The sequence below is a fragment of the Schistocerca americana genome, chromosome 7 (assembly GCF_021461395.2).
Source record: "Schistocerca americana isolate TAMUIC-IGC-003095 chromosome 7, iqSchAmer2.1, whole genome shotgun sequence".
In the NCBI taxonomy this organism is placed as follows: Eukaryota; Metazoa; Arthropoda; class Insecta; order Orthoptera; family Acrididae; genus Schistocerca; species Schistocerca americana.
Genome location: NC_060125.1, coordinates 590110542 through 590137700, shown reverse-complemented (window position 1 = coordinate 590137700; position 27159 = coordinate 590110542). Strand labels below are relative to the sequence as shown.

The 27159-nt window shown below is 39.8% G+C and overlaps 1 protein-coding gene across 1 annotated transcript in view; it reads right to left on the bottom strand.

The window, feature by feature from the left end:
• Positions 1-27159, bottom strand: part of LOC124621962 (anaphase-promoting complex subunit 4) — a 123125-nt gene that overhangs the window by 89000 nt on the left and 6966 nt on the right. Inside the window, 3 exon segments of the mRNA XM_047147490.1 lie at positions 8496-8758; positions 12280-12408; positions 19367-19517. Of these exon segments, the coding sequence (XP_047003446.1) occupies positions 8496-8758; positions 12280-12408; positions 19367-19475 (501 nt within the window). The 5' untranslated portion in view covers positions 19476-19517.

Sequence of the window (27159 nt, the reverse complement as noted above, 5' to 3'; positions counted from 1 at the left end):
TCAAAATAGCTTTTATGCAACACTAAAATTTATATACAGCATGTGCTCCTAATGACACCAAACACACAAATTACACAAAAAGTTTGAAATGAGCTCCTATTCCATAGGAAAATTTTTATTTAGAATCCAGTAAGTTCTGTGGTGGAAAATAATAGCAACCTTATTAAATCAATATTTTATTTATTTACAACAATATTATGAAAAGATAGATTGCTGCTTACAATAAAGATGAATGTTGAGTTGCAGACAGGTATGATGAAAATACTTTTTTTTTTAATTTATCAATGTTATATGGATGTTGTTTGAGGTCTGCGACTGTATTATAAGACTATGTGGGATAATTTTATACTGCTGCAGTCACTTTTTACTAATATTTTATTAGCACAATGCATTTGGCAGCATGCTGCCATCATCAGGTGCATTATACAGTTACTTATACGTCAGCTGATTGGTTATGTACATTAGTTGTGTGTGCCAGTGGGGTTAAGAATCGAAAAATAAACCTGTTTGGAAGGATAAATCTGTTACAGTGTGTAAATTATGTGAATAGCATGATTAGGTAATATATATTAATACATTTACTTACATTTTTGTTGGCGATTTCATTTTCTGGCACACGAAGCACGAGTAACAGGTAAATCACAACTTAGCATTTTCACAAACGTCTGTTTACAACTTTCTCAGACCACACGACATTAACATTGCCTTTACAAAACACAACAAACTGCAACACACACTGAGACACAATATACACACGCACACTGATAAACACTCACAACCAGGCATCTATAAAATAGGTCAAATTGGGAGAGACTTCCAAACATGATATAATGAACACACAAATGCTTACCACACTAACAGTTACAACAGATCAGCAATAGTCACTCACATAAAAGACACAGGCCACCCATTCCATGATACTGCGAATGATCTTCTTATATTACACAGAAAGGATAAGGAAAACCAAATGGACTTATATGAAGAACTGGAAATCTTCATTCTTGGCACAGCACATGGAGATGTATTATTAAATGATAAGTTTGAAAGTAATAATGTTAACTTCTTCAAAAACTTCTCCAACATTAAATGTTTATTTCATTGACAGAATAGTTTTCATTATATATCCCATGTAACATTCTCCATATTGCCAATACATCTAGATAAAAGTTTTCGTCTTCACTACAGGTCTTTGAAATTGTAAGTAATTTATCTTTGATTTTAAAACTCTTTGGAAAGAAGTAAACAGACGTTTGTGAAGATGCTAAGTTGTGATTTACCTGTTACTGTCCTGTGTGTGCCAGAAAATGAAATCACCAACAAAAATGTACGTAAATGTATTAAATATCTACCTCCCTCCCTCCCCCCCCCCCCCCCCCCCCCCCCCCCCCCCACACACACACACACTGCATCTCAAATGATGGCAACAATCTGGAGTGGGGTGGGCAAGGAGGAGGGATAACAACACAGTACGGATGAGGGAAGAGGGATCGACACTGCCTGGCAGAGCATGCATGGATTACAGGTGGCGGGACAGGGTTGACAGGTGCAGTGTAAAGAGGTTGTGGAGGACGGAGAGGCGGGGAAGGGGGGGGGATGGGGGGATATTGGGAGTGGAAAGGAGAGGAGAGGAGCAGAGAAGGGGAAAAAAGCACCAGCAGAGATCACAATGAGGATGATGAGAGACGAATTCTGAGGAAGTGACAGGAAAGAGGGGGGTAGAAACAATTGTTGGACAGTGGGGGGACCGTAGGTTACATGACTCACGTTGTGAAGCAGACACTGAAATAAAGTATGTTACGTGCAGCTGCATTTTGTGCCACCGGGGTGCTACACTGTGGTCTTGGCCAGTTTGGCGGAGGCCACTCATCATCGTGGACAGCTGTTTGGTAGACATACCAATGTAAAAAGCTGAACAATGACTGCAGCAGAGATGTTATATAACATGGCTGTTTTCACAGGTGGCCCGGCCTCTAATAGCATATGAGAAGCCTGTGAAGGATTGGAACAGGAAGTGCTGGGGTGTGGGTGGATTGAGCAGGTCTTGCTCCTTATCCCTGTGGCAAGGGATTTGGTTTGGGCATGGCATAGGGATGGACTAGGATGTTGCGGAGCTAGGGTGGACAATGGAACACCACCTGAAGAAGTATGGGAAGGATCTTGGGTAGGATGTTCCTAATTTCAGGGCATGATGATAGATAATCAAAATCCTGACGAGGAATGTGGTTCAGCTTTTCCAGTCTGTCAGTAGTAGTATTCAATGACAAAGGGGGCACTTCATTGTAACTGGTTCTTAGAAGTGATGGGAGGCTTGGGGGAGAGTGTTGGGATATAGCACAAAATATCTGTCTGCAGACTAGGTCTGGGTGACAGTGTCTGTCTGTGAAGGCCTTTGTGAGATCTCCAGCCTACTTAGCAAGGGCCCTTCCGTCACTGCAGATAAGCCATCCTCAAATTGCCAGGGTGTATGGGAGGGATTTTTGTGTGTGGAAGGGACGACATCTGTTAAAACGCAGGTACTGTTGGTGGTTAGTAGGCTTAATGGAGACAGAAGTGTGAATGGAGCCATCAGAGAGGTGGCACGCTGGGTTGAGGAGGACCCAGTGGAGTGGATGGGAGAGAAGGCATTGAGGTTGTGAAGGAATGGGGGTAGGGTGTCCTGGCCCTAGGTCTAGATCATGAAGATATCATCAATGAACCTGAACCAGACCAGGAGTTTGGGGTTTTGGGTGGCTAGGAAGGTTTGCTCTAGTCAGCCAATAAACAGACTAGCATAAGAGAATATCATGAGGTTGCACATGGCTGTACCATGAATTTGTTTGTTCACTTTCCCTTCGTGTAAGGATGATGTCTGCTTGAGTCTGTATGTGTGGATGGATATGTGCGTGTGTGCGAGGTGTATACCTGTCCTTTTTTCCCCCTAAGGTAAGTCTTTCCGCTCCCGGGATTGGAATGACTCCTTACCCTCTCCCTTAAAACCCACTTCCTTTCGTCTTCCCCCTCTCCTTCCCTCTTTCCTGATGAGGCAACAGTTTGTTGCGAAAGCTTGAATTTGGTGTGTGTGTTTGTGTTTGTTTGTGTGTCTATCGACCTGCCAGCGCTTTTGTTCGGTAAGTCACCTCATCTTTGTTTTTATATATAATTTTTCCCACGTGGAATGTTTCCTTCCATTATATTGATATAGTTAGTAAGGTGTATGAGGAATGAGGCTGTGGGTTTGAAGTCTGAAGGACATTGGGAGAGGCAGTGTTCAATAGAGACAAGACCATGGGCATGAGGAATGTTGGTGTATGCGAAAATGGCATCAACAGTGACGAGTAGGGATCCAGGAGGTACAGTGGTGGGGGGATGGAGGAGAGTTGGTGAAGGAAGTGATTGGTATCTTCTCTCTCCTGAATCCATTTCCCTCCGCACCCATCTTCTACATGCTCCTCAGAATACTGGAGCCCTGTTGTAGCTAACTACTGTGGTCCCACTAAAACAATTTTGGCCCTCATTGTCCAAAATCTAGCCTCCCACATCAAAATTTCTAGTATTGCGATTTTTCTGTCTATTACAGCATACTCTGCAAAAATCCTTATGAAGCTTCCGATGCTGTCTCCTAGGCCATTTATACATGTTCTGTGAAGTCGTGGTCCTATAACCCTCCCTTGGCATATGCCTGAAGTTACTTTTATGTCTGAAGACTTTTCATTGAGAATGACATCTTGTGATATGCATGCCCGTATTCAGCTTATGCACAATGTGCAAGAAATGGGAATATAGCATAATATATAAAAAGAAATTACATGACAAATTATTTAAAATTTGATTACACTGTCTGTACTGTTTGAACTTCCCTGAGTCACTTTGCTCATGTACATTTTTTCCTATTAAATAGAAGACAAATTTTGTTTGAGATATACTTCTTGAACATGGCAAGTAACATTGAACATGGCAAGTAACATTGTCCAAGTCTCCAGGTGATTATCACATATCAGAATTGTGGCAGCTGTCCAGGCAGCAATGGTAACAAGGGGATGACCTGGAATTCTCTCCAACATAGTCTCTCAACCAAAAATGTTAAATGAAATGAAATTCCACACAAGGAAATTTTTAGGTAAATGTAATAACAAAATTTTTCAGTTGGTAGAAGAAGTATCTGAACACTGCATAAAGACACAAAAGTATGATCTGTATGGCCTGAAAGATTCCTTGCCAAATATAACAGAATTTGGAATGGACTACAGCCTTCTCCCATTACTTGCCAATACAAATTAAGCGACAGTTTGCCAGCCAAATGTTCTACACAAATCTGCTCAACAACATTCCCAACACACGTTGTTTACCACATAAGCTAACAAAGAGTTCTAGGGGAGTGTATCATGGTATAAATTATTGCAACTTGGTTCAAAACTACTTGGGTATAGTCCTGGAATTCAAAGATTATGATACATGACACTCCACTTAGTATAGTCTGTTTACATCTACCTCAGCACTTTCATTTCCATGGACTGTTTTTCTGGTACAAGAATGGAAAGTACTCATCAAAAAGGTGGTCAATATCATCTTCATTGAACACAACTCTGTGGGCAGGTAAGCCAAAGGAAGAGCTGATGACATATCTGAAGTACACTGCCTATCCTACATTTAAAAAATTGACTGACATTCCACAGCTTAACATAACCCCACTACTGGAGCTTATGATGATTAAGCTTCAAAGTAGCTGCATTTATCTGCACAAATTTTATTACAATATTGTTTACCTCAAATTTATTCTGCTGACAGGTACAAACTTTCTATTTCACAAAAGATTTGGGGCAATTGAAAAGTGACATTGGTTTGCAAACACTGCCTATGTTTCAGCAGGAAGTTCTTTTAATTACAGAATGTGTATACAGCCACTTCAGTTGCACAACATTTTGTCAATTGACCATGGTTTCGATTGCACTAGGGTAATCTTCATCAGAATAAAAAGTTACATGGAATCACACTATTGTTTAAAATGTCTGAGCACCATGCTGTGATTACATGTATTCCATGTAACTTTTTATTCTGATGAAGGTTGCCCTAGTGCAATTGAAACAATGATCAAATGACAAAATTTTGTGCAACTGAAGTGGCTGTATATGTACTTTGTAATTAAATAGTGTATGGTTGCTGTACAACAGCCAATAAAATGTTTAAAATTCCAAGTTCTTTTAATGTCCACCTAAGCATTGCCTGGAATATGTCACACAGAATATCACTTGTGTTTGCTCTTGTATAGGAAACATTTTTATCCACAATCTCAACCATTTACAAGGTATCCATGGCATTAATCTGTTAAGAGGTGCATCCAGAAAGTAGGTTTCCCCATTTTTTAAAGACAAAGACAACATAGTTACATGAAAAACTTTATTGGCAACAGGTACAGCAATATTTGAGCAATTTTTCAACATAGTCACTAAACGAATTGAGACACTTGTCATATCATGAGCTCAACTTTTGTATTCCTGTGTTGCAGAAGTCTGCTGCCTATGAATGGAACCATTGTGTGTCAGTCACCTTCAGCTATTCGATGTTGTCAAATGTTGGCCAGAGGACAGGTATTTCTTGAGGTGCAAGAAAAGATAGAAATTGTTGGGAGCAAGATCAGGACTGTGTGCTGGATGATCAAACAGCTCCCAGCCAAACTTCTGCAAAACAGTTGCTGTACGCTGAGCTGTATGGGGACGAACATTGTAATGGAGCAGCATGACACCTGCAGTATGCATTCCACGCCTTTTGTTCTGAATGGCACATCACAGTTTCCGCATTGTTTCACAGTAATGGTCAGCTTTCACCGTTTCACCTCTGGACCAAAAGTGAACGAGCAGAATGCCATTCCTATCCCAGAACATCATGCACATCACTTTCTGCACTGACACAGTCTGTTGGAATTTCGCCTTGACCGGAGATCCACTGTGATGACAATGCATTTACTGCTGTTTGGTTCCAGGTGTCAAGTGAGAAATTCGTGTCTCATCGCCCATGACGATCTCGTCAAGGAATTCATTGCCAAAAAGGAATACAAACGTCTCAAAAATGAGATCGACAGGAAGTGCAAAATGCCTAAGCAGGGATGGCTAGAGGACAAATGTAAGGATGTAGAGGCTTGTCTCACTAGGGGTAAGATAGATACTGCCTACAGGAAAATTAAAGAGACCTTTGGAGAGAAGAGAACCACTTGTATGAATATCAAGAGCTCAGATGGCAACCCAGTTCTAAGCAAAGAAGGGAAAGCAGAAAGGTGGAAGGAGTACATAGAGGGTTTATACAAGGGTGATGTACTTGAGGACAATATTATGGAAATGGAAGAGGATGTAGATGAAGACGAAATGGGAGATAAGATACTGCGTGAAGAATTTGACAGAGCACTGAAAGACCTGAGTCGAAACAAGGCCCCGGGAACAGACAACATTCCATTAGAACTACTGATGGCCTTGGGAGAGCCAGTCATGGCAACACTCTACCATCTGGTGAGCAAGATGTATGAGACAGGCGAAATACCCTCAGACTTCAAGAAGAATATAATAATTCCAATCCCAAAGAAAGCAGGTGTTGACAGATGTGAAAATTACCGAACTATCAGTTTAATAAGTCACAGCTGCAAAATACTAACACGAATTCTTTACAGACGAATGGAAAAACTGGTAGAAGCGGACCTCGGGGAAGATCAGTTTGGATTCCGTAGAAATGTTGGAACACGTGAGGCAATACTAACCTTACGACTTATCTTAGAAGAAAGATTAAGAAAAGGCAAACCTACGTTTCTAGCATTTGTAGACTTAGAGAAAGCTTTTGACAATGTTAACTGGAACACTCTCTTTCAAATGCTGAAGGTGGCAGGGGTAAAATACAGGGAGCGAAAGGCTATTTACAATTTGTACAGAAACCAGATGGCAGTTATAAGAGTCGAGGGGCATGAAAGGGAAGCAGTGGTTGGGAAAGGAGTGAGACAGGGTTGTAGCCTGTCCCCGATGTTATTCAATCTGTATATTGAGCAAGCAGTAAAGGAAACAAAAGAAAAATTCGGAGTAGGTATTAAAATTCATGGAGAAGTAGTAAAAACTTTTGAGGTTCGCCGATGACATTGTAATTCTGTCAGAGACAGCAAAGGACTTGGAAGAACAGTTGAATGGAATGGACAGTGTCTTGAAAGGAGGATATAAGATGAACATCAACAAAAGCAAAACAAGGATAATGGAATGTAGTCAAATTAAATCGGGTGATGCTGAGGGAATTAGATTAGGAAATGAGACACTTAAAGTAGTAAAGGAATTTTGCTATTTAGGGAGTAAAATAACTGATGATGGTCGAAGTAGAGAGGATACAAAATGTAGACTGGCAACGGCAAGGAAATCGTTTCTGAAGAAGAGAAATTTGTTAACATCGAGTATAGATTTAAGTGTCAGGAAGTCGTTTCTGAAAATATTTGTATGGAGTGTAGCCATGTATGGAAGTGAAACATGGACGATAACTAGTTTGGACAAGAAGAGAATAGAAGCTTTCGAAATGTGGTGCTTCAGAAGAATGCTGAAGATAAGGTGGGTAGATCACGTAACTAATGAGGAGTTATTGAATAGGATTGGGGAGAAGAGAAGTTTGTGGCACAACTTGACTAGAAGAAGGGATCGGTTGGTAGGACATGTTTTGAGGCATCAAGGGATCACAAATTTAGCATTGGAGGGCAGCGAGGAGGGTAAAAATCGTAGAGGGAGACCAAGAGATGAATACACTAAGCAGATTCAGAAGGATGTAGGTTGCAGTAGGTACTGGGAGATGAAGAAGCTTGCGCAGGATAGAGTAGCATGGAGAGCTGCATCAAACCAGTCTCAGGACTGAAGACCACAACAACAACAACATCATGATACTGCTGCAGAAATGTCAGTGCTGCTCCAAACCATTTCACTTTGGGCTCAGGTGTCTGGCACACAATTTCTTGAACGGCAGGCGCTTAGTGACAATTTCATGCAACAAGGATCACAATATCTGCGGAGTATGGCTGCTGAGCTCCATAATCACGATGCGACAGTTCTCCAGGTTGCGCTGCTGCACCAGCTCAACCAGATGATCACTGATGAGGGACGGTCGCCCACTACGCTTTTCATCACGGACACACTGACGACCTCCACAAAAAAGCCTACACCAGCAATGCTCCATCTGTTTGCTCACGATGTTCTGCCTATAGACCTGACAGAGCTGGCGATGAATTCTGATGGGTCCTATGTTTTGTGCATTATGGAACCTTATCATTGCCCGAATCTCACAGGGGGCGGGAGAATGAATAAGAGATGCCATTTCAGGGCACTGCTGCCACAGTATTGACACCAAACTAACCTGTCTGGCCAGCATTTGATTGGCATGTCATAAATCTGTTGTGCACACATAATTTTCCTGGCTGAACATATCTGCTTTAAAGGGAACAACATTTGGAAACTTACTTTCTCGATGCACCTCGTATATGACATGCTAGTGAAGAAGTAATAACATGTAACCTTTTTGCAGTCCTCAGGATTATCGTCGACCACACAACCAGTGCCAGGGCCAAAGCTGCGGGAAAGAGAGGGCAGTTTTGGCAGGAATGGACTGCAATGTTTAATGGTAGAAGACTGAGGTGTTGAGCTGTCATCAGTTCCCTTCCTTCTGACATCTTTGGATTTCTCTCTCTCCTGGACCCATGAAATACATGTAACCTCTTTTTGAGTCTGTGTGGAATGTAATATTTCTTTGTTCTCCACATCCACCAAAAGTATTTCACCTGTGTCAAAAATTATCCAACAGACATATTTTTTTCTTTCTTACATGTACAGCACAAAAAACCGATAAGATTATAATGATAATAAATTACATTTAGTTACTTATTCAGTGACCACCTTCTCTGATACTGGAGTTTAGTGAGAAGTTTCCGTTAATTTACTATTTCTTCTTGGCTGTAGCGCCTCTGCCTGACATACATTTCATACGGGTTAGCACTGACAAAATTTGCTTTTAGAGTGTTTGGTGAAATTGGAATCTTCATGATTTATTTCTGTGTTAATAATTTCCCCTGCAGCTTTGCATTTATTCACTATTAATTTATTCATTATACATTTATCATTTGCTTTGCACTTTGCTGCCCTGATTTCAGACCTGTAAAGCTTTCACATACATATCCTTGTTAGCATTACAACATTCTGATGGTGGATATATATGAGGGGGTGCGTAGGGCCACCTGCATTGCCACCCCTTCCAATCAGCCCGCACGCTATTCATTCACTTCTTTCGTCAGTTGACTGAATGAGTTATCGAATAGTTGTACTTACCTACATAGCACGCGCATCCGCATAATCAAATGTTATATGTTTCTGTATGGCACGTAGATAGCTAACACTTCATTTAAGAAAGAGAACCACAATTGTAACTTTTTTATATCATAAGATGGCATTGACTTGTATATGTGTATAATCAGTTTAAATAAAACTTTCTTAAACATTGCATGTGACTAGATTATTTTTTATCATGGTAAAAGTAAAGGTAGCTCAAGATATCTTTAGCGCCCCCTCCTTGAGGTTTTTCTGTATCTGCCACGGCAACATTCTGACCTATCATGATATAGTAGCATCATAATTCTTATTCTGCTTAGATGTTGGGTGTACAAATTTTTTGGATTTTGTGGTTTTGTACAGTGACTGCTTGGGTGGTTTCTTGTAGCAGCTAGGGCAATATGCTTCAATATTTTTAATTAACAGGTCTATAAATGTTCTGGTCAATTTGTTAGCATCGACACTGGTTATTATTTTATACCATTTTCATCATCATCATATTCGTTTCTCCTATATCCAACATCTGGACGGGTTGGGGTATCAATGGTACTTTGCCACTTTACTCTGTCTCTCCACCATTCTTCTTCCACAATTTGATTCCATAGCAGTTTTATACCATTTTATTGAATTCAATTTATTTCTCATATAGTTTAAGTTTGAGTCATTAATCAGTCTTAAAACTGTGATATTTTTGGTGCATTTAAGGGTCTGTCTGAGCCATAGTCCCTTATGAAATACACACAGTGCCCAAGTAACAAATAATTTTTTGCACCGATGGAAATTACATACCATTATCAAATTACCCACTCATGTTGCCTGCATTGTGGGTTAGTCTTTTATAGTGCAGAAGCTAAGAGATCATAACATTTTTATCATATAGTTAAGATTTCTGTTCTTCACTGAGATATGTGTGTGTGTCTGTGTGTGTGTGTGTGTGTGTGTGTGTGTGTGTGGGGGGGGGGGGGGGGGGGCGGGGGGGGGGGGGAGGGGGGGGGGAGGGGGGGGGGGGGAGGTGCAGTATTCCAAAGAAACTACGACTTCCTGTTTTGGCCTATAGTTTCAAATTTTGCCTCTATGCATAGTTCTCTTACATCTATTAAGTTCATAGATTAGGTTCACACTATTTTAAACACAGGCAGATACATGACCATGTTCTTCAGTAGCTAGATGACAACTAATAGCCATATGGTACACTTAATTTTAGTTCTTCATTAACTTAAAACAGTAAACAATGACTAATTAACCAGCATGCAAACACACAATTATTTGAAAAAAATGTATTACAGATTTTCCACATTTATTGTTTAATTTGATTAATACAGGATGTTTATACATTAATATCAAGGTTTCAATGCTTTATAATATTTATTACATTAACTTACAGTTATAAATGGTATGTCAAATGAAAGAGCAACTCAAACAGTTGTTTTAAGGTTCAAATGGCTCTGAGCACTATGGGACTTAACATCTGTGGTCATCAGTCCGCTAGAACTTAGAACTACTTAAACCTAACTAACCTAAGGACATCACACACATCCATGCCCGAGGCAGGATTCGAACCTGCGAAGTAGCTGTCACGCAGTTCCAGACTGAAGCGCCTAGAACCGCACGGCCATACCGGCCGGCCAAACAGTTGTGTTTGGCACCAGTGCGCATGCGCAACAAGCAAAGTTTCCGCTACAATCTGCTAGACAGCAGTAGTAGCAAAGATGGTGACTAGTGAACAGAAAGCGTTTTCTGTTTTGCGGTTTGCAAAGACCGAATCTTTAGTTACTGTGGAACGTACGTTCCGGCTGAAGTTCGATTGTGATCCTCCAAGTGATGACAACATTTGTAGATGGTATCATCAATTTGAAGATACTGGCTGCCTTTGTAAAGGGAAGAGCACAGAACGACCAAGAGTTAGTGAAGAGACTGTTGAGCGAGTGAGAGAGTCGTTCAGTCGTAGCCCAAAGAAATCAGTCCGGAAGGCTAGTCATGAATTACAAGTTCGTTCCCATGTCGACTGTTTGGAAAGTTTTTTAAAACACGTACAATTACATCCTTACTATTTACAATTATTACAGGCTCTAAAGCAGGCAGACCATGGATTACGTGTCAACTTCGCAAACGAAATGTTGTTTCATGATGATGATTTTCTGGATCATGTTGTCTTCAGTGATGAATCGACCTTTCACCTTAGTGGACATGTTAACACTCACAATGTGCACATCTGAGGCTCAAAAAATCCTCACGAGGTGATACAAATGCAACGAGATTCCCCTAAAGTGACTGTTTTTCGTGCCGAATCCAAGCGGAAAGTTTATGGGCCTTTCTTTTTTGGTGAACCTACTGTAACTAGCACTTCTTACCTTGATACACTAGAGCAACGGCTCTTCCCTCCGTTGGAAGAAGTGAGCCAGAGAACTTATTTCCAGCAAGACGGTGCATCACCTCACTGGTATAGCTAGCAAAGTACGCGATTGGTTGAATTTCACTGTACCCACACGCTGGATAGGCCGCAAAGGGCCCACTGACAGGGCTTGCTTTGCATGGCCTCCATGTTCACCCGACCTAGCACCATGTGAGTTTTTCCTTTGGGGCTTCATCAATGATTGTGTGTACGTTCTCTGCTACCAGAAGACCTCGCTGAATTAAGAAACTGGATTGGATCAGCTGTTGCTACAATCACTGAAGACACATTTATCAATGTTTGGGAATAACTCAGCTATAGACATGATGTGTGCTGTCTGACAAATGGTGCTCACATTGAACATTTATAAGGTTCTTGGTAAAACTGTTTGAGTTGCGCTTTCATTTGGCATATCATTTATAACTGTAAGTTTAATATAATATATACTATAAAGCATTAAAACCCCAATATTCATTTATAAACACCCTGTATTTTAGGTGGACTTCATGGTGTGTGTGTGTGTGTGTGTGTGCGTGTGTGTTTCATGGCTCTACTGAAAGGTAATGGGATTCTATATTAACATACCATTGTTATAGCCAATAGCAATCACCTTCCCATCTGGTCTCCATGCCATCCCCTTCACAGACAATCCTTCTGACGGGGGTGGAAAAGACCAAACCTTCTGCCATGTTAATCTGTGCAATGCAACTTCACCTGAAAAAAAAAACAGAATACATTTGAAAATCAGAATAAAACTTTGCGGGAAAATAAACAATGCCATGGTTACCACTCATTCATACACATCTTTCAGCCCCCCCCCCCCCCCCCCTCTTCAATGAATCAAAAACTCATGCAAACAGAGCTAGGTGCTCTCGTATTTGGTTACAGGCATGGGAAAAATGGGCCTGTAACGTGTGCACTTTGTCAACAGATATGGAAAATACAATGCCTTTAAACATCCCCATAGCCAGAAATATTTGGGATTAAAGTCAGGCAAATGTCTACCACTTCCTGCAGGGAATAACAGGACCGCACTTCACTGTTAATACTGTTGTCACACAATACAGTCATTAATATTGTTGTAATGCCAGTACAACTTCAAAATGATACATATGAATTGCCTGATGTAAAATATAGGATGATGATTGAATATCGATAAGAACAGACAAGTAAAAATGGGATATATCTCCAGTATTATTTCCACATATATTTACAGAACTTTTGTTTACTTAATTTCAAACAGTACTAACTACAGTAACAGAATGGGGAACTACTTTTTTTTAGACACACTATGTGTTCATATATGCAATGCTGCACCACAGAGGTCATATAAACCTTCATCTCCATCTTGCCAATGATTAAATCAACTTACGAGTTAAGGTCAGTCATACTTTTATTATTTACTTTTTCTTTGCATGGAGCCAGCATAATATGGGTTTTTCGTAAGTCAGAAATAATAACTCAGCAACAACTACATTTACAAAATATGTTACATACTACAGTTGTTACATCTTGCATCTATTTTATACTGTTATTACTTTACTTCATGGTGTATCATGAGCAATGTCTTAGAATTCATTGAATGAATATAAATATTTTTCTATAAGAAAATATTTTAATTTATTATTAAAATCAATCCTTTTATATGTTCTAAGTAGTTTGGTCACTTGTTAAACAGATCAAACCATTGATGTATGGGCTCCTATCTTTCATTTCAATACTGTTCTTTTCCGATAGTAGTTGTATTTTGTTCTGGTTTTGTGCTCATGTACATACTGCACCTGATAACTTTAGCTGGATGAATCATAAAAATGTAAGTAATTTAAATATGTATACAGAATATACTGTTATGTATTTGCACTGCACAATCACTTAACTACACCTGTGTGTTCTCCTAGTCTCAATCTTTCAAACTCTTCCCCCACACCACTTCTGCCTTTACTTATTTTGTTTTGTTCACATTTTCACTTGTTACTTCATTTGTTATTAATTCTTATAATGAGTCAATGGTTTTGGAATGAATCTTAACTGATCATCCATGTCAATGCTCCAAAAGACACACGGCAGAGCACAGCAGAGGGCGATTTGCCCCATTATCCCATTTTTTCCTGTTACACTCATGAATGCGGTGAAGGACAAATGACTGTGTATACGCTTCCACAAACACGCGAGTCCCTCTAACCTTGTTCTGAAATCTTTCAATATACAATGAAGGTAGTACAATAATTTTAAAGTCTGTCTAAAATATTGGCTTTCATACTTATTTCACATATAATTTTGTGAAAAAAATATCTACTTTCTTCCAAAGATTTCCACTTGATATCACTGGAAATCGCAGCAATATTTTGTTCTGAATGAGTACAGGGTTACTAGAGTCAATTTTTTCAATTTCCTTTGTGGAACCAATTTGATAGAGACCTCAAATACTCAAACATAGATCACGGAGGAGTCTCTCTTGCAACTGCATTACACTTTCCCTGGTTCTCTTAATAAATCTAAGTTGTATATTTGTTTTTTTGTACATATAATTTTATTTTTTTAGTTTTCTTCTTATAATTACCTTTACATATTTATTGATGTGAATGAGCCCAGTTGTAGATTGTTTCAAAAGCAATCAATCTCCCTTCTACTCATGTCATTGTATTATATACACCCACATTTACGCCATATAGTTATTTTGTCTGGAGTCATTCTGAATTATTCTACAGTTAAAATAAATGTAAATGTCGTGTGACTAGGGCCTCCTGTCGGGTAGACCGTTCACTGGGTGCAAGTCTTTCAATTTGATGTCATTTCGACGACTTGTGTGTCGATGGGGATGAAATGATGATGATTACGACTACACAACACCCAGTCCCTGGGCGGAGAAAATCTCTGACCCAGCCAGGAATCGAACCCAGGCCCTTAGGATTGACATTCTGTCGTGCTGACCACTCAGCTACCAGGGGCGGACTTTCTACGGTTACTTAAGGGTGAAACTTTAAAGAAACACATGCAGCATCATTAATCAGTGTGTGTTGTTCACAGCATACCAGAGGTTGTTTATACCTGTTGGGAACAAGAACGCTGCTGTCACACATCCTTAGTGCACTTCCAATGTTATGTTTATTTCTAATGAGATGAGATCTGGATACATTAAAAAACACTACAGATTGTTATTGCAACATTTAACTGAAAAGGGAAAAAAGAAAACAGAAGGTGAATGGGTATGTTTTAGAGGTGGATAATGAAAGCAGCAGGGAGTACCCTGGGAAAGGGGGGGGGGATTAAAAAAATAAAGAGAGAGGCATAGATAGATAGGGGGAGGGGGAGAGGGAGGGCAAGGGAGAGGAGAGGGTGAGGGAATGGGGGAGGAGGGAAGAGGGAGGGGGTAGGGAGGAAGAGAGGGAGAGAGGGGGGGGGGGGCAGGGCCCAAAAGAAATAATTGGATACCATGATATGTTAAATTTACGTGCTGAGAGAAGAAACTATAAAACTGCTGCAAATGAAACAGCCAAAAGGGAATATAGATGCCTAAAAAATGAGACTGATGGGAAGTGCAATGTGGCACAGGCAGGAATGAATGCTAGAAAGAACACGCAAATCAACAGAATAAATGGGTGCTGTTTGTAGAAAAATTAATTAAACTTTTGCAGAAAAGAGATGCAGTTGTATGAAAATTAACAGCTCCTGTAGCAAGCTAGTACTAAGCAACACTGAAGGCTGAAAGATGGAAGGAATATATGGAGGACTATATAAAGGAAAGAAACTTACAGACAATATGAAAAAAAAAAAAAACAATTGGATAAAAATGAGATGGATGACGTGATGTAAACAGAACTTAACAAAGCACAGAAAACGCTAGTCAAAACAAAGCATCTGGAACAGACAATATTCCCTAAGTACTATTAAGATCCTTGGGAGAACCTACTACAACAAAAATGTTCCAAATGGTATACGAGATATAATGGGTAGGAAAAATACTTTGAGAATGAAGAGAAAACAATAACCCTGATATTGAATAAGGCAGGTGCTGACACATCTGAGTAATATCAAAACATTAACTTAGTAAGTTATGGCTGAAAAATACTGACATGAATTACCTAAAGGAGAGCAGAACAACTTGTATAAGCCAAACTGGGGAATGTTCATTTTGGTTCTTAGGAAATGTAGGAACATGTGAGTCAATACTAATGCTATGGCTTATCTTGGAAGACAGATTAAAGAAAGACAAACCCACATTTATAGCATTTGTAGCTAGGCAAAGCTTTTAATTATGTCAACTCAAACACATTCTCTTAAATTCTGAAATTATTACAGATGAAGTACACAGAGAGAAAGGTCGTCTAAGGCTTGTACTGAACCAGATAACTGCAGTTATTAGAGTACTCGAACCCAGAAGCGGAGTAGTAGTTGAGAGATGAGAGTCCTAGCATATCCTCAATGTTATTCAATCTGTACACTGAGCAAAAAGAAAAGGCAGATTTAAAAGAATGTAAAATGTAGCTACAATAATACGAAAAGCATTTCTGAAAAATCAAACTGTACTAACATCAAATATACATTTAAATGTTACAAATATTTTCTGAAAGTACTTCTTTTTTAATGTAGCCATATCCAGAGGTGTAAAGAGAAGGCTAAACAATACAAGAAGAGAATAGACACTTTTGAAAAGTGGTATTACAGAAGAATGTGGGAGATTAGGTAGGTAAATTGAGAAATCAACAATGATGGGCTGCATTGAATAGGAGAGAAAAGAGCTTTATGGTTCAAAATATTTACATATGATGTGGGAAAAAAAATAAAAAAATAAATAAAAAATAAAATAAAATTAGTAATCTGGAAAGACGGCATGGATTTTGATCTGATGACGCCATATGCCACCTGGGCATTAGTAGATGGACTGACAATGGTTTCAACATCATTTGACAACAAAAACAGACAGCGTAGTGGCACACCTACCAGAGTGTCATCTGTGTCTACCCTTTAATAGGGAATGCTCACAGCCAGAAGGCTCAGTGTGGTGTAAACGAGTGAAACAAGCAGGCAACCGTGCCATGGAAGCTCATTCGTGCTTCCTTCTGCCAATTAAGTGGGATTGAAAGGGGTCAAATTATGGCTTTCAATGTATTGGAATGGGCCTTTCAGAGAATTGCCCACACAAGCTGGACATTGTGCATCAGTTGTGCAATGCACGTATCAGTGGTCATGTGAACACTCTCACATCTGTAGATGAGGTTCTGGACAGCCACACAGAACATTTGCCTGCCAGGATCATCGTATTGTTAAGGGCAGCAGTAGCAGATCGTACAGTTAACACAGCACACAGATAAGAGGGCTTGTGAGGTCAGACGTGTCGACACGAGCTATTGTGAACTGTTTATTATCATTGAGATTACGGGCATGCACAACGCTAGCCTGTCTTCCACTCATGCCACAGCATTGACCTGTACGGCTAGACTGGTTCTGTCAGAGTATCACTTGGAAGATGGAATGGCACACTGTGGTGTTCAGCGATGAAAGCAGATTTTGCCTGCATGGAAGTGATGGTTGTTTACACGTACAACATAGACCTGGCGAGCATTGTCTCATTAAGTGCATCTGTCCAAGAAATACTGGCCCCACCCCAGGCCTTATAGTCTGCGGTGCAATAAGCTACACCTCTTCTTCATCTTCGGTGTTTCTGGAGGGGATACTAACTGGCAGTTGGTGCATGCAAAATACTGTTAGAGCCATTCTTTTGCTGTTCTTACAACAGGGAGGTGATGTATTATTCCAACAAGATAATGTTCGTCCATACACTGCTCAAGAAACTCAATGTGCTCTGCAAGATGTGCAGCAACTGTCCTGTCTAGCACAATCTCTGGACTTGTCTCCAGTTGAGTATGTGTGGGATATGATGGGACGAGAAGTTGTGTGTGCAACCAACAATTCTAACAGAACTATGCAAACAGGTCAAGCTGGCATTGCATAATGTATCCTATGACAGTATTTGGCACCTATATGGTCGACTAGATGCCAGAGTCAGTGCCTGCATTGACGCCTGTGGAACCTACATGACGTACTAACATGGGTGTTTCAGCATGGGTCCATATCTGGTATCTTAGAACTGCTTACGATATTGATCTGTAAATGTACTTATTTCATGAACTCCATACGCACTGTTGCAACAATTAAACCTTGAGTGAATTGGAAATCTCTAAATGGGTGTACTAATTTCTTTTCCAGCAGTGTCTATCAGTTGAAGGTGTGTCACGATGTTGATCATCTTGTGAAGTTTAGTTATGCAGAAAGCATTTGTTTGCTAGCAACCATTATTTGTGAGTTACCTTGTCAAATATGTGAATTATGTATCATGTGAGTGATGATTACTCACCATGTGTCACAAAGGTTTCTCTCTCTCAATAGGCCATTACATTCTAGCTCACAGTATGATTTTGAATCCTGGAGTACATAGATGTTAATGATACAACACTATACTTCTGCATTTTCACAGAAATAATTATCACTTCTCCAATACAACTGTTTGTTCTATGATTCACAATAAATCTCAGTTAAGAAGATAGTTAACTGGAACATACACTGTGTATAATATGAGATAAATTGCCTCATGGCCTGATGTCTTACACATTTTCAACAGTTTCAAGAACTTGCAACTGGTTGATTTTATGCTATCTACTTTGGTGTTTGTCCAGCAGTCAAGTGGTGCAATTATTGAATAATTTTGTAAAATCGATTATGAAAAAAGATATTTTCAGATTTATGCTTTGAATTTTATTTCCTCTCTTTCAGTAAGAAATTGTACCATGATAGCATATGCACAAGTTTTTCATTAGCAAAACAATTCCACATAGGATAATAATTTTCTGTGTTTCTCTGGAAAATTACAATTGTGGACACTATGTGTCACAAAAGGCTCTCTTCTTGATGCATGAGGTTTTGTTAGGTTCTACCTCTTGGCTCTGATCCCATTTGTACTGAGAGTGCATGACTTCAGTTTTACAAATTATTAAACAAATGTGGATCTGTTTTATCCATTACCAAGCTACTTAGGTCTCATTTCTAAAAAAAAAGCTGGCAGATGGCATGTTAAGAATTGGACCTCAACCTGTCTGACTGTGTTTGGTACACCCTCTAAACATTCTATTTTTGTTTCGCAAATTTAACATGTCAGTGATAGCTCATCTGTTGCAGCAACCATTGAAGCCCTGCTTGCCTTCTTGGCAAATTGTGCATTTAGTAACTGCTTTCACTACAGTGGAATTGCGATAGATAATTCCGTTATATATGTTAATATTATTTGACATGTAGTGTGTCTGTTGTCAAGATATCTAAAATATTGCTCTCTCATGCGAGCCGTTCATTCATTTTACTTCCTAATCATTTCCTATACATTTTGTCTCTGATGAGATGGATTGGAGAAACTTTTTCTTCCTTCAGCACACGTGATACACAGTTTCTGTAACATGCCTGCTGTCTTTACCCCGGGAAAGTAATGTTTGAAATTTCTGAAAGATGGACATTCAAATATAATTTAATTTTTTTATGTCTGCTAGGAGACATCTCCTCACCTGTAACAAATATTATTAATACCATTTTGTTTTCAAGAGCAAAGGTTTAGTTGAAATCAGTCGTAAATCCAATATCTAAGGTAGAAAATTGCTAGTGAAATTAACTGAATACAAATACTGACCTCTAACATTGGACAATGCTAGAAGATCCATTTTGTTGGACCACACCATACGCTCAATTTTACTGGCAACATGCCTCTCCTCCAACTGGCGCATAGCATTTGACGCCATGTCTATTACTTATTTTCCAGTTTCTCAAAAATAAAGAGAAGTCTGAAATTAAAATAAAAAATTAAAATATGAGAAGAATTGTATAGCAGCTAATACAAATGATGAATAACAATGATTCTTATTTTAATGTGATATTCAGTTCTTCGCTCTTAGAAACAGCAGCTACAACTGGCAAAAACTTACTAGCATAGGGATTTTGGTTGACTAAGGATTCTCAATCTTGAGATGTGTCTGTGTGTTAGCAATTAATTTCCAGAAGTCAGGTGGTGTGCAAAATTCAGTAAAAAAAAGGATTGCATCATAAGAGAAGCCGAAGTCACAAAATACTCATTTTAGATCAATATAACAGCATAACAAGTGAGCTGAAATTCAACCAGCTTGCACCACAGACATACATAAAGTATTGTACAATGATGAAATGCAGAAGATCATGTGCAAATTGGAAGACTTGCTAGTTTGGGTGTAAGAATTATTTATGATCCATTAGACGAATGATCACAAAGGCTCGCTGTAGGTGCTCCTGATTGACCAATGTACACTTTGGCAAAATACTAATTATGAAGTCACACATACAGCTTCTTACACTAAATATGAAGTTGTCTTCAATATTTCAGCTGAGCAATTCGACATTGGATTAAATTATGTAAATCACAGCTTTTCTGTTTCATTGTTCAGGAAGATATCGCTAAAAGTCACCATGGGCTTAATTAGTGTCATTATCAACAATTAAAGTGAAATACTAATATTTGAGAACAACAGGATAAAGCAAGCATGGAAAGTTCAAGTTTCTTTATGCAACAGAATATCATTGGTGTGTTGGTGAAATGTTAATTAAAAGTATGGAAAAGCATAATGAACTGCTTGAGATTCTAAACCATCTTAACACAACCATAATTTTATTAAAATGCACCATCAAGGTCACATATATATTTCATATCTTTATTAAATTACTAGTTATGGCCTATGAAAATTATCAATTTGGGTACTGTCTCCCAACATAAAGTACCTTTTAACATTCAGGATATAGCTACCACACTCAAGTGACACTGGCTGAAATTAGTTAATTTAGAAGCTTATTTTAGTATTCAGCACTGATTTGAATTCCACAACCAGCTTGAGTGTCAATTTGGAGGGAAGATCAGAGATACTCGGGCTTCAAACTAGGACTGCAGTTTGCTCCTGTGAAGGGCATCACCATGGACATGTCAAATTGGCCCTCTACTGACACGACAGCGTCCATAAATATCGCACACTACACTTGTCTGGCAGTTATCACTATTCTCTGAACCCTTTGATATGTGTCACTGAACGTAAAATCAATATTATGAACCTTTTCATAATTGTGCCTGTCTGCAACTAAACATCTCCTCTATATGGTGAGAAGCAATCTACCATTTCTATAATGTTGTTATTTCTTCCTAGATTGTTTGTAAAGTGACTGATCTCACCTATATTTGCATTTCTCAATGGACTGTTTGTGCACACTTGCAATGACTTTTGCTACTCTCTGGACTTCACTTCTGGCTACCTGCTAACTTCACGAACTCTGCCATAACTGACCAATGGGACCACCAGTTTGTTCCCAGGCTCTGTGCCAATGACAGTATGGGTAATCATAAACTGTGTTCTGCTTACTCAATGAACGACAGAAAAAGTTATGTAATATAACTGTGATCATAACTGCATTATAATACAGTGCTATGTAAAATAACGACAACTCTTATAAAGCCTTTGTCTCTTCAGTCGATATAATCAGCACAAGTCAGTCCTCTTTAACACACATATCAGTAGAATATCAGACACTGGACAAATAAATTACCCTTCTTACAATCCAATGCAGAATATACCTGGGAAAGATGATCAATTACCCTATGCTTTAGTGACAAGCAGCATATGAGGAGATGATCTTTACACAATGTGATTCTGGCCTCCAAAAGCTAATCCAGATTGAGTCAATACTGTAGATGAAACTTCCAGGCAGATTAAAACTGTGTGCCAGACCGAGACTCGAACTCGGGACCTTTGCCTTGCAATACTGTAGCTGTCAAATATATATTAGATACCTAGGTTAATCTCAGGTTGCTTCTTGTTTCCCAAACTTCATCAATTGAACATTCTTGCGCGCGCGCGCGGACGCGTGCAGCTACTGTCTCCAGCTGCTGTGGTCAGACTGGGAGCAGCAGCGCATGATGGGAGAAGCAAGTGGACGGCGGATGTAATGAGGAGACTTGGGTTCGGAGTGGGAGACATTGCAGGTTAGCAGTGGGAGATAGTGAATTGCTCCTTGTGGGAGGGGTAGTACAGCTAGATGCAGTCAGGAGGTTAGAATGAGGGCAGGGGGCAGAGTAGCAGGAAAGGAGAGAAGTAAAAAGACTATGGGTGTGCTGGTGGCACAAAGGGCTTTGCAGTGCTGCAATGGTAACAGAGAAGGGGCTAAATGGATAAGGACAATGATGACTTATAAAGACTGAGGCCAGGAGGGTTATGAGACTGTAGGATATGTTGCAGTGAGATTCCCACCTGTGTAATTCAGAAAAGCTGGTGTTGGTGGGAAGGATCCAGATGGCACAGGCTGTGAAGTAGTCACTGAAATGAAGAACGTCGGTTTGGGCAGCATGTTCAGCAACGGGGTGGTCCAGCTGTTTCCTGGCCACAGTTTGTTGGTGGCCATCCACGCAGACAGACAGCTTGTTGACTGTCATGCCCATGTAGAATGAAGAACAGTGGTGGCACCTTAACTTGTAGACCACATGACTGGTTCCACAGGTAGCCCTGACTTTTACGGTGTGGTGATGCTTGTGACTGGACTGGAGCAGATAGTGGTGGAAGGGTGTATGGGACAAGTGTTGCATCTCGGTCTATTACAGGGATATGAGGCAAGGGATTGGGAGAAGAGGTTGTGTAGGGGTGGATGAGGATATTTTGTAAGTTTGGTGGGTGGTGGAATACCAATGTGGAAGGGGTGGAATGGATAGTGGGTAGGACATTCCTCGTTTCAATGCACGACCAGAGGCAGTTGAAACCCTGGCGGAGAATGTCATTCATTTGCTCCAGCCCCACATGGTACTGAGTCACGAGGGGCATGCTCCTTTGTGGCCGGACAGTAGGGCTTTGGGAGGTGGTAAGTGACTGGAGACATAAGGCACAGGAGATCTGTTTTTGTACATGGTTGGGAGGGTAATTATGGTCTGTGAACACCTCAGTGAGACCCTCCGTATATTTTGAGAGGAATTAGAGATGTTACTGTAAAGAGAGGTGGCATCAGTAGTGATGAGCACGGCACCATATGGTAAAGGAACAGTCACAAGCATCACTTACCCCATAACAGGCAGGGCTATCTGTGAAACCGTAATGTGATTTACAAGCTAAGCTTCAACCACTGTGCTGCATTCTACAAGGGCATGACAACCAAGAAGCTGCCTGTCCACGTGAATGGCCACCGACAAACTGTGGCCAAGAAACAGCTGGACCACCCTGTTCTTGAGCACATCACCCAACACGACGTTCTTCTTTCAGAGCCTGTGCCATCTGGATCCTTCCCACCAACACCAGCTTTTCTGAATTGTGCAGCAGATAGGAACTCTCCCTGCCATATAACATATGATCCCGTAACCCTCCTGGCCTCAACCTTCGTTGCTCATTGTCCTTACCCATCTAGCCCCTTCTCTGATACCATTCCGGCATTACACAGCTCTCTATTTCACCAACATACCCACAGTCTTTTCAGTTCTCTCCTTTTCCGCTACCTCACCCTCTGCCGCCCATCTAACCCTCTAACTGCACCTAGTTGTACTACCCTTTCTACACTTCATCCCTGTATGCTCCCACAAGCAGCACTTCACCATCTCCCACCCCCAACATGCTGTCCCCCTCACTTCAACCTCCTCCTTGCCCCTCCACCCAACACTTGCTTCTCCCATCAAGCGCAGCTACTCGCAATCTGGCCTCATCAACTGGAGACTGTGATCATGTGTGTTTGTGTGTGTTACATTTGTTTGTGTGTGTATATTTCTGATGAAGGCCTTCTTGGACAAAAGCTCACTTTCTAACAGTATTTTTGTTATGCCTATCTGCGACTCAACATCTTTGTTATATAGTGAGTAATAACTATCCTCTTCATGATATTGTCACATGCCATCCTGAATATTCCATAGTTTCATATTTATTTTAGAGTACATTCAACATCACAAATATAATACTAGTATTTTATTTATATTTTAATTACTGTTAGCCCTGTAAATATTTCATGGGTCCATGTTGGTCAGATGTGGAATGGGTCAATACAAGTATTACATGAGACATATTGCGGTCTTTAGTACAAAGTCTGATTTCATGCAGCTCTCCATGCCACTCAATCTTGTGCGAGCCTCTTCATCTCCAAATAATTACTGCAACCTACTTCTTTTTGAACCTACTTAATGTATTCATCTCTTGGTCTCTACCTAAGACTTTTTACCACCACTCTTCCCTCCAATACTAAATTGGTGATTCGTTTTGGTTTGGGGTATAAAGGGACCAAACTACAGGATCATCAGTTGGTGATTCCGTCATGTCTCAGAATGTGTCCTATCAACTGATCCATTCTTTTGGTCAAGCTGAGCCACAAATTCCTTGTTTCCCTACTTCTATTTAGTACCTCCTCATTAATGACAAGATTGACCCATCCAATCTTCAGCATTCTTCTGTACCACCACATCTTGAAAGCTTCTATTCTCTTTTTATCTAAACAGTTTATCGTCCATGTTTCAATTCCATACATGGCTACACTCCAGACAAATACCTTCAGAAAAAACTTCACATCAATATTTGATGTTAACAAATTTCTCTTCTTCAGGAATGCTTTTCTTGCCATTCCCAGTCTACATTCTACTTTGGTCATCATCAGTTATTCTACTGACCAAATAGCAAAATTCATTTACTATTGTAAGTGTCTCGTTTCCTAATCTAATTCCCTTAGCATCATCTGATTTAATTCGGCGACAGTCATTTACCCTTGTCTTGCTGTTGCTGATGTTCATCTTATATGCTCATTTCAAGACACTGCCCATTCCATTCAACTGCTCTTCCAGCCCTTTGCTGTTTCTGATACAATTACAATATCATCGGGAAACCTTAAACTTTTTATTTCTTCTCCCTGAACTTTAATTTCTACTCCAAATTTTTCTTTGGTTTCCTTTACTGCTTGTTCAATGTATATTGAAGAAAATCAGGGAGAGGCTACAAACCTGTCTCACTCCCCTCTCAACCACTGCCTCCCTTCGATGCCCCTTGACTCTTATAATTGCTGCATGGTTTCTGTACAATTTGTGAATAGCATTTTGTTTCCTGTATTTTGCCCATGCTACCTACAGAATATTCCAGTCTACATTGTCAGAAGCTTCCTCTAACTCCACAAATGCTATAAATATAAGTTTTCCTTCCCTTAACCTATCTTCTACGATAAGTTGTAGGGTCAGTATTGCCTTGCGTGTTCCTACATTTCTCCGGAAACAAACTGATCTTCCATGAGCTCTGCTTCTACCAGTTTTTTCCATTCTTCTGTAAGGAATTCGCTTTAGTATTTTGCAACCATGACTTATTGAACTGATTGTTCAGTAATTTTCACACCTGTCAGCAACTGCTTTCTTTGGAAATGGAATCACTACATTCTTCTTGAATTCTGAGGGTATTTTGACTGTCTCATACATCTTGCACAATAGATGGAAGAGTTTTATCAGGGCTGGCCTTCCCAAGGCAATCAGTAGTTCTGACAGAATATCATCTACTCTCAAGCCTTGTTTCGACTTAAGATCTTTCAGAGCTATGTCAAACTCTTCTCGCAGTATCATATAACCCATCTCATCTATGTCCACTTCCCTTTCTATAATACTGCTTTTAAATTCACCTTCCCAGTATAGACCCTCTACATACTCCTTCCACCTTCCAGGCTTCCCTTCTTTGCTTAGAACTGGTTTACCATTTGATCTCTTGATTTTCATACAGCTGCTATTATTTTCCCCAAGGGTCTCTTTAATTTTGCTGTAGGCTGTATCTATCTTTCCCTTAATGAAAATGCTTCTAAATCCTTACATTTGTCCTCTAGCCATTCCTGCTTAGCAATTTTGTACTTCCTACCAATCTCATTTTTTTAAACATATGTATTCCTTTCGCCTACTTAATGTGCTGCATTTTTAAATTTTCTCCTTTCATCAATTAAATTCAATGTCACTTGTGTATCCAAGGATTCCTACTAAGCCTTGTCTTTTTACCTGTTTGATCCTTGGCTGCCTTCACTATTTCATCTCTTAAAGCTACCCATTTGTCTCCTACTGTATTCCTATCCCCTTTTCTAGTCACCTGTAATGCTCTCTCGGAAGCTCTCGACAACCCCTGGCACTTCCAGCTTATCCATGTCCCATCTCCTTAATTTCCTACCATATCCCAATCTCTTCAATTTTAATCTACAGTTCATAACCAATATATTGTGGCCAGACTCCACATCTGCCCCTGGAAATTTCTTACAATTTAAAATCTGTCTCCTAAATCTCTGTTTAACCATTATATAATCAATCTGAAACCTTCTGGTGTCTCCAGATCTCTTTCACATTCACAACCTCCTTTAATGATTCTTAAACCAAGTGTTAGTGATGACTGAATTATTTATGCAGATGATTCTATCGGGCAGCTTCCTTTTTCATCTGCCCCCCCCCCCCCCCCAAAAAAAAAAAAAAAGTCCTTCTCCTCCTTTTCCTACAACTGAATTCCACTCTCCACTCCCCATCATACAGAGTACAACAACAAAATTAAAACAAAATGAATAGTTACTAGCCAACAGGTTATTTCCCTACTTACACTGCAAGAGAGAGAGAGAGAGAGAGAGAGAGAGAGAGAGAGAGAGAGAGAGAGAGAGAGAGACTGCAGATGTCAATAACACATCTGAATACAGTGATGCTGCTGACAAACATGAATGTTCTCACAACAGGTGAGAACAAAGTGGGACCCCAGTGACCTGTCATTCCATTCTAACCCTCCCCAACCCATTGTTTTTACTTAACTTAAAATGTACAAAATGGTCTACAACTACACTAGTTTCCTTTCAGTTTTATGGAATTCTACTTATTCTATTTATAATTAACACCTCTTGAATGCAAATAAGAGGAAGGTGTTCTGACACATCATAATTTGATAATGGTTTATTACTGCTGTATTTCCGTTGAGAGGCACATCATGCAGATACTCACTTAAACTTGTTTTTCAAGAAATGTTTGTCGTCTCTCATGCATTTAATATTGCTCATGCAGAATTGAAGGTTTTCATTTTAGCACAGAGTAACCTACCCTACCATCCCTTTTGCATTAGTGACAAATGCTTTAGTTCACACTGGAGATAATGTTATTGTCTAGGGTTTTGGCTATGATAGATAGTATTTGAAAATTCCTGTTATTACAGTTGTGAGAGGTAAGCCTTTTAGGGCTAAATACTTCAGACAGACTACTTTAAAAGAGGTCCAGACGAATGAAGTGTTGCACACAAAAGAAATTTGTTTGAAATAAGACTCACACAAGATGGTCAACACATTGTTTCTAAAGCTTGTCTTGCTCCTCAATTGTGGTCCCCCCAAGGTCACCCACAGTGTGAGCAACTCTCATGTGACGACATACAGTAAATTTAAACAGTACCCAAGCACGTTAATTCCAGTTATGTC